Source organism: Lactuca virosa, chromosome 2 (assembly GCF_052849685.1).
Source record: "Lactuca virosa cultivar CGN04683 chromosome 2, Lactuca_virosa_CGN04683_v6, whole genome shotgun sequence".
Lineage (NCBI taxonomy): Eukaryota > Viridiplantae > Streptophyta > Magnoliopsida > Asterales > Asteraceae > Lactuca > Lactuca virosa.
In genome coordinates this window covers 259,858,537-259,867,804 of record NC_136427.1, presented here as the reverse complement: position 1 = coordinate 259,867,804, position 9,268 = coordinate 259,858,537, and the positions used below count along the sequence as shown (strand labels likewise).

Genomic DNA, 9,268 nt, shown 5'->3' with positions numbered 1-9,268 from the left:
TGATGTTCTCACTGATGATGAGGTTCGTGAAGATTGTAGAGAGAGAGAGAGAGGCATGGTTGGATTACACACTGTGGAGAAAATGCGTCACAAGGTTTTCATTTCAAATTTCATGTTTGAAAATATATTTTTGTAAGCAGAATTATCATTTGCATGGGTGTCATAATCTCACTTACATGGAAAAAAAATCAACACATAAGAACATTAAGCAATTTCTTTTCATGGAATAGGTTAATGGATGTTTTTTTATGGAAAGACCTACACAATATGGGAGTTATCTAGTGATCAACAAGGATTGACACCTTGTGTGTTTGGAAGTCTATTTTTTCGCATGAATGAGGTGAGATTGTATGCTAAGTCTATATTGATATTTACCTTGATGTTCACTTAAATCTTTCCTCATGCATTAAAGGCAATTTTGTATAGGAACAAAATAAACATGCTGGCAAGCAACTCATGTATCAATGCCGCTGTTCTTTTCTTGAGGTAACATGATAATTTATTTATCATGGACAATTGAACTTCTGTTGTTACAAGTATCTTAAATCCTAGTTTTGGGAAACTGTATTTACAGATCTATAATGAACAAATTACTGATTTGTTGGATCCAGCTCAAAGAAATCTTCAAATAAGAGAAGATACTAAAACAGGTGTATATGTTGAAAATTTAACAGAGGAGTCTGTTAGCAGTATAAAAGATGTGACAAAACTTCTAAAAAAGGTTTGGATACTTGACTCTTGTTTAATGAAAGGTTACCATTATAATAAGTGCCAGAGTCATCAGAAAATGTTCATATTCAGATTCTTTATTTGTCTTTGTTTTATGTGTTTCTTAATATGATAGTTGTATGCAGGGGTTGCCAATCTGTGTATTTTATTAACATCATTCAGATTCTTCAGCACTGTTCGACTTGAATGTTCCTTTTGTCTGTGCAATCAACCAGGTTTGACCATGTTTGTTGACTTCATAACACTATATATATATATATATATATATATATATATATATATATATATATATATATATATATATATATATATATATATATATCAGTGGCTAAATTGATAAAATGGTGTGAATACATATATTTCAGCGGCACAAAGTGGGTGTGGAAAGTATGGGAGTTGGAGCTTTAAAGCTTACAGGATACCTTAGGGAACAAATGCAGCAGAGAAATCTTAATTTTTCCTCATTATACACAGTGCGCACGTTGAAAGAGGTATATACATATATTCTATGACTGTTTTAAAAGGGCATTTAGGGTATTTTGCCTTAATGTTGTTGGAATAAAATGGCATTGCAGAAGCTTTGTTATGTTGCTATTGACTATGAATGTGAATTACGAAAAGACACAGAGGCATCATATGAAGTTCATGTTGAGGGTTTGTTTACTCTTAAGCAAGAAAAATTTCGTACAGGAGAGATTTTATTCCAGCCACGCATTGCAGGACTGTATGTACACCTTAACATATGATACATACATCATATCAATCAATCAAAGTTTATTACTTATATGATTGAAGGGGTATTTTGGTCTTTTTGGTACATACTGATACAGGAGGACTGCAAGTGGTTTGCATCAAGCAGTGGCAATTTTCCTTGAACATTGCCATGCTGCAGGATTAACCCCTGATGAAACTTGGTTCAAGACCATTGTCTTGGCTGGAGGCACTGCATGTTTACCTGGAGGAGTAGGTACATTAACATATCACTGCTATTGCTATTTTATTTATATATACACACACACACATAGACAGATGATGGTGTTATATGATGATGTGTGTAATAAAGTGATGGATGGGGGTTTTTGAAGTTAGTAAGTATTTTGGTAATGCATAAAGATTAGAGAAGGAATTTCATGTTCTTCTTCCTTCATCCATATCCAATGGAATTCGAGTTATTCCACCTCCACATGGTGCAGATTCTTTTGGAGATAACAAAATTTTGTGACCTTTATCTCATGGAAACAGTTTTAGATGATGAAAGTGAGGTATTATAATTCATATATTTACTTATATTGTGGGTCCCATTTAAATACCAATCAAGAATAATCATAAATTTGGTAATTATTAATTTTTTTTGTTATCTTGTTGGCTAATTGATACTATTATTTGTTGCAGAAAAAGGTTTTAATTGCATTAAAAATGTTGGGATTTTTACATCGGGTGATTTTTACATCCTTGTTTGATATGTATATGTGCTTGTGTGTAGGTTGGTGTCAAAAAGCTTGCATATGTTCACTTTTCCCTCATTTGACCATTCACATTTGGCACAAGTATTTTCAACTCACATTCCTTGCTTGATTCTTCTATTAATTATATTAGCATATTAATTTTTTGACTTTTATTTGATCAGGTTACAAGAATTATCGGAGCAGGGGTTCATTAATCTTAAAGAATTATGAAAGGCAAGATGCAACTCTACTTAGTTGGAATTTGATGTTTATCATATTTGTGTATATCTTTTTAGTTTGTATAGCATTACTTTGCAGAAGGTGTCCCTTGAAACGCAATGTAGTATTAGGTTATATAGTTAGGAAAAACCTCTTAATAACAATGTACAATTAGATCCCCTTAATATCAATGTATTACAATTTTTTGACATGATGTTATTGGATGAAATTGATTGTTTAGGTATATATTTGTTTACATATTTTTGTATTATGCGTAAATGAGTATCGTAAAGACGTGTCGTAAATGCATATCGTAAATGGTTACTGAAGTTTATAACATGCAAATGCGTGTCATCTTCATTTATGACAGGGGCTTCCTTGATATGCATTGCGTGTCATAAACACGCGCGTCGTAAGGTTACGACACGCAAATGCTTGTCGCCTTCCTTTATGACAGGGCCTTCCTTGATACGCATTGTGTGTCGTTACTGTACGTCGTAAATGTGTGTCATAAATGCGCGTCGTAAATGCGTGTCGTAAATAGACGACGCACAAAAGCGGGTCGTCTCTCGTTATAACAGGGTCTTCCTTGACACACATTTGCGCGTTGTCTCAGCGTTTTACGACATGCATTGCGTGTCGTTAAAGGCTGTTTTTCTAGTAGTGCTTGCAGCCACATGGCTGCCTTAAAAGTAGATGTCTGCTCAACTAGCACAGAATACTCCTACGTTAGTCCTTTGGAGTACCTATGAGTTTTTGACAGTTCATCCAAAACAACACGTAGGGCGAACTCCATTTTGTCAGTGAAAGCATTTGTGTATTCATCCACCTACATGTTGCCCTTTTTCAATGTTAGAAGTTGATTCTCCAGATCTATCATGTTTTGGGCTAATCAGAACTTGCGCTTGAAGTGAAACAAAAGTTATGTCCATGATAGTTGTAGTGGCTCGTTAGGGCTTATGATCTTTCCTAACGAATTCCACCATCGAACAACCCTGCCTCTAAGTTGATGTACAACGTAAGTGGTCTGCAACTTGCCCTTGCAACCACAAGTTATGAAGGCTAGATCCATTTCTAAAATCTGGTCCATGACTCCTACTGGATCCTCATTACCATTAAAAATTGATGGTTTGCAAGTCGTGAAGTCCTTATACTTTTAGTATCCTCTAGGCTCATTATTCATTCGAATCTCTGAGTCTTCTGGAGGAGGGAGTGATCCTTGATGACTTTTCGAGTCATCGTTTCCTTCCCTAACCGTTTTTGGTCGAGAGGGAACTAGTCCATTATTGATTGGTTCAACGACTATCGATGGTTGATCGCTAGTGCTTCGCCTCTAGCATTTTCTAGCCCCTAAGTTAGGAGATCCATAAACTCGCGCCTGTGCTGGTCCAGCATGTTCTGCATCATCAATCGAACTTCATCCATCGGGAGCTGAGCGGCTCCTGCTATGGCGTTTTGAGTTGTTGGACCTCCTTTGTTATTAACGACTTTAGCACTCCTCGTGATCGTCATGTCATTCTAAACCCATAGTGTTAGATATTAAAATGTTTGACAGATGAATTTTTATTTTTGACCTAGTAGTTTTAGGGTTTTCAGATTTTAAACCCTAGGACTATAAATAGTTTAGGTCGTTTTTAATTTTAGAGAGAACCTCGTTTTTACTCAGTATTTTCATTTTTTTACTGTACATAGAGAAAGTGAGAGTTAATTTTTGTTTATGTGAGGTTTCTCCATTGTAATCAGATCTAATGATCATATGAATGCAGAAATATTTCATTGATTAATTGTTTATCTGAAAGTGATTCAGCTATTGTTCTTAATTTCAGCAATGTCATATCATATTGTGTGAATCTGGGTTCCTACAATTGGTATCAGAGCTTGATCTTGAAGAATCATATGTTCTTTCAAGTTGTACATATCAGAGATGACATGTTTTCGTATTTGAATCTTTCTCGCAAATCTGGTATAAGTTTTCTAGATATTTTGTGATCTAAACTCAAAAATTGAAACACCTACATCATACCTAAAATATCTGTGAAGAAATGTCTAGATTTGAAGGTTTTCCTTTGAAAACGTTTTCTTTTCTAGATCTAGTTTGTCTCACATCTGATCTACATTCATTATCTTCAAATTTTGTTTTTATTGAAGATACAATGTCAGATATACGTTTTTATGAAGCTTCATTTGCTCTTTGTAAAAAAATTTATTATGATACATGGTACATTCAAGGATTTCATGAGTTTAGAGCATTTACTGCCAATGAGATATATCATCTTATTAAGAATGGTTTGTTTAACAAGGAACCATATGTACATGATATGTTTGAACATGATCGGCATCCTATTATAAGTGATATATCTCTGATAACTCAAATGAATATGATCCAACTGATAATTAAAGATAAAGAAGAAATGAAAAAGAAACATAAAAAGGAAGAAGAAAGTGTTTATGTTGCTCCAGATATATATGAAGTCGCCCAAGTAAAAATGGTTGAAAAATCTTTAGAAATAAAGAAAGAGAAAGATATTGCTGATGATCCATGTTCTCTGAATGTTGTTGAAGATCCTTGTACCGAGGTTCAGGATGTTGTAACTGAAAAGAAAGATGATATTGTTAAGGTTCTTCATATTGGTTTTGCAAAAAAGAGAGTGCCTCCTGATATTTCATCCAGATGAAGTATTTCTTTCAATGGGATGAAACCCTACATAAAACCGGCGATTAAAGAAGACAAAGTGTATCAAAATCGAAAATCATGGGTACCTAGGAGATGTGAGAATCACTTCAGAAAGTCATATGTGTCTTCATGGACAGAAAATTCTTTCTACAAGGCAAGATACAAGAAGTTCAAGAAAAAGAAGAGTAAACCTAAGTGAATGTGGGTTCCAAAGAACATATTCTCTGAACCTGAAATAAAGAAAAATACAGAATTCAGAAAAAGGTCTTATAGGAAGATTCATGAAAGAAGATATCTACATAAGAAAAGTGTTCAACCACCTCAGTTATGGTTAAATGATTTGATGAAGTTTCTGAGCTCCATGAAAAGATGTTACAAAACTCCAATTATTCATATTATGTTTAATGATAACATTGTTTTGAGTAACCATTTTGGTGAGAAGAAACAAGTTTTCAATGTTTTTCAGAACCTAAAGAAGTGAGAGAGATACAGTCAATGGCATATTTTGCTCTCTACATTTTTTTTTGTTGGTCTACAAGTTACGGGAGATACTGTTGAACATTAAAATTCAAAATTGGTAAATGGAAATGATTTTAGCATGGATAAAAAAGGGAATCTGAGATGGAAACATACAAATATTATAAGGAGCTTCATGCATAGCCTTTATTTGTTAAAGAAAATAAATTGAGAAGAAAGAATATGTGAAAGATGAAAATGGAAGCATGAAAACGAGATTCTCTTGGAAGTTGTCAAAATTGATGCATTAATTTTCAAATGGGTATTCTTGTCCAAGTTGAAGAGATAGGCCGTAAGTTTGCTTGAAGGTAAGTGGACAATCAATTAAAGGATACTGAATTGGAAAAATGAGAGTTAATGGTATTTAATGGCTCACAAAAGACATTGAAAGCATATTTGAGTTACGGATTCTAATCTCATTCTTGGTTATATGGACGTATTGATGGACAAGAATTAAAATCTTATTTTATTCAAGGAATTGATTTTTAGGGAAGGCACGACACATTAGGAATATATGGTTTTCATTAGAATTAAAACAGGGAAAATACACATTATTTGGGGTTGAATTCCCAAATATAGACACGAAAAATTGAATTTTCGGATATAGACATGGATTCCGCAGAGGTAGCTCCGCGGAATCCACTGTAGCTCTGCGGAATGGTAAAATCGTAAATAATGAGAGAATTAAAAAAAAAACACTCAAGATCCATTCCGCGGAGCTACCTCCGAGGAATGAACTCATTCCGCGGAGGTAGCTCCGATGAATGGATCTTCAGGAAAAAAAAAATCACCTCCAATGATTCTTTTATGTAAAGATCTTCAATTAAAAGACAAATTTTTTTCCACCTCACATTCATTCCAAACATTGTCAAGAAAAAATTCATACTATCATAATCTTTTCTTGAAAATAATTAGTTGGGGAATGAATATAAATATCGAAGAATCGATGTGAAATTTTTTTTTTTCTGAAGATTCATTTCTCGGAGCTACCTCCGCGGAATGGATCTTGAGTTTTTTTATTTTTATTTCCCTAATTTATTTACGATTTCGCAATTCCGACGAGCTACATTGGATTCCGTGGAGCTCCGCGGAGCTACCTCCGCGAAATCCATGTCTATACCCGAAAATTCAATTTATTTGTGTCTAAATTTAAGAATTTAACCCCAAAAAATATCTATAGCCGGTATTTTCCTATTAAAACAAGAACTAGAAGAGACACTCGCTTGTACGAACAAAAGTCAAAGAAATATTAAACAATTCAAAGGGATATGGAAAAGTAAAGTCAAGAATCGTGTAGGTGTCCCTTTTTGGTGAAGATTACAGAGAAAAAGAAAGAGATGGATTAAACTGAGATTAAAAAATTCAAAAAGAGGCCAATGTTATCTCTGTATACATAAATTCTTGCATTTTTCACCGGGTTGTACTATAAGTACCCCTTAACCAATTTTACCCCCCTAATATCAATCAAATCAACTTTTTAATTTTGATTTGACATTATTTTTTTCTTTTCCTTTTTTTTCCTTTTTGTTTTTGATTTTTTTTCCTTTTATTTTATATTTTAATATTATTATTATTATTATTATTATTATAAATTTCAATAATAAAAAAATTTTCGGACAACATTTTAAATTTCGGATGACATTTTAAAATTCGGTAAACATTATAAATTCGCACGACATTATAAAATTCGAACAACTTTTTTGTCCGTAATTAAAAAATATAAAAAAATATTTAAAACCCGATTTTATATAGTCGTTTGAATTTATAATGTCGTCCGAATGTTAAAATTTTGTGCGAAATTTATAATAATAATAATAATAATAATAATAATAATAATAAGAATAATCAAAATATAATAATAATAATAATAACAATAATAATAATAATAATAATTAAAAAAGAATTAAAAACAACAAAAAAACAAAATAGGGAAAAAACAAAAAAAAACAACAAAAGACAAAAAATCAAATCAAGGAAGTGTAATTGGAAAAGGAAGGGGTACTTATAGAAAACCCTTTCCACCCATCGACTATCAAGTAAGGTTGGACTTGTACAAAAAAATACTCCGGGTTTACTGTAGATACAGTGGCAGAGGCGATAGGAGGGTTGTAGGGTGCTTTGCCCTCTCCAAACTCTTTTAAATTGCAGCTATATTATTATAAGATAAGCCAATGATAAACCCCTATTCCCACATCCATGTATTTATAAAACAATGAGTCATAAGGGTATGAGAATTACGAGGCCACGACCGACTTTATAACTGTTATTAATCAATATCCATCTAAGTCAATTTGTGAGTAGCAAAAATACACTGTTTGTTTATAAATAGTGTTTATTATTCGATGATTCATCAAGAGTTCAAGACAATGCGTAGCTACTTTTATTCTTGGAAGAGGTTAATTTTCAATTAACAAATTGTCGGCAACAATGTTACATCAACGATTTCAATTCTCTAATTAAGAAGGTAAATTTTTATTTTTATTGCATACTTTATTTACTGCTACTTGTAATTAATAATTTAATTATGATTTGATAATTTGGTTGATTATAATTATAAATTTATAGGGTAAATTATTATCAAGAAAGTTCTTTTTTTCAAACGAATAGACAATGTGTGTGACCCATAATTGCATCCGGTTAGTGATAATACTAAATAAGATGTTTATAATATACACTCACAACCTTATGAGACTGTCCGCTCCTTATTCTTAAATCTTGCCTCTTTAGATAGGAGATGTGATGACCGCAAATAGTACTATTGCTGATTTTGAGTACTTGTTGGTCACCTACGGAAGAAAAATGCATTGCAATGGTAACAAGGTTTAAGGCAAAGGGAAATCAATTTTAACGTTGACTTAATGGAACTTCGAAATATTCCTTTAAAAGCCCTATACCCGATTGTCATTTTTTTTCGGATGATTTCAACACTGAAAATATTGCTATTGTCCCGTGGTTTTTTTTACATGGTTTTCTTTACATGACAGACCTGAACTAGTGGATTTTAGGTTCATTGAAGATTTTGTGTTTCCTCGGACAGGTTATTGTGAAGACATTGTAAAAATGTCGATGGAGGACCGGTGTTTAAAACCGACATATTTTTTATTTTTATTCATCAGTCTAAACATTTAGGGGAGAATTGTTAGATATTAAAATGTTTGAAAGATGAATTTTTATTTTTGACCTAGTAGTTTTAGGGTTTTTTCAGACTTTAAACTCTAAGACTATAAATAGTTTAGGTCGTTTTTATTTTACAAAGAGCCTTCCTTTTACTCAGTATTTTCGTTTTTACAGAGAAAGTAAGAGTTCATTTTTTGTTCTTGTGAGGTTTCTCCATTGTAATCAGATTTGAAGATAATATGAATGCAGAAATGTTTCATTGATTTTTTGTTTATCTGAGATTGATTAATCTATTGTTATTAATTTCCGCATTATCATCTCATATTGTGTGAATCTGGGTTCCTACATGTAGGTTTGAGTATTTTAATATAGTAATACTTTACTTATTATATATATATATATATATATATATATATATATATATATATATATATATATATATATATATATATATATATATATATTAAGGCATCTTCCTATAGCATGCTATCATATAATTCATTTAGCACGTAATAACAATTAAGGTACATTCCCTATGTATTCTAGTGCTTGTGTCAATTCAAGTATA

At 32.3% G+C, this 9,268-nt stretch overlaps 1 protein-coding gene and 1 long non-coding RNA gene across 2 annotated transcripts; both read left to right on the top strand.

Annotated features, from left to right (window-relative positions):
* The first annotated feature begins 270 nt into the window (after positions 1-270).
* Positions 271-672, top strand: LOC145156949 (uncharacterized). Its single transcript, XR_013736997.1, has 3 exons — positions 271-340; positions 427-486; positions 575-672. It is a non-coding gene; the product is annotated as an uncharacterized LOC145156949 (long non-coding RNA).
* Positions 673-859: 187 nt separating this feature from the next.
* LOC145156948 (actin-related protein 8-like) lies at positions 860-2,255 on the top strand. Its single transcript, XM_079076148.1, has 4 exons — positions 860-944; positions 1,095-1,220; positions 1,305-1,453; positions 1,560-2,255. Exons 2-4 carry the CDS (start codon positions 1,119-1,121, stop codon positions 1,810-1,812), a joined length of 504 nt encoding a protein of 167 aa, XP_078932274.1. The 5' UTR covers positions 860-944; positions 1,095-1,118; the 3' UTR covers positions 1,813-2,255.
* Positions 2,256-9,268: the final 7,013 nt, after the last annotated feature.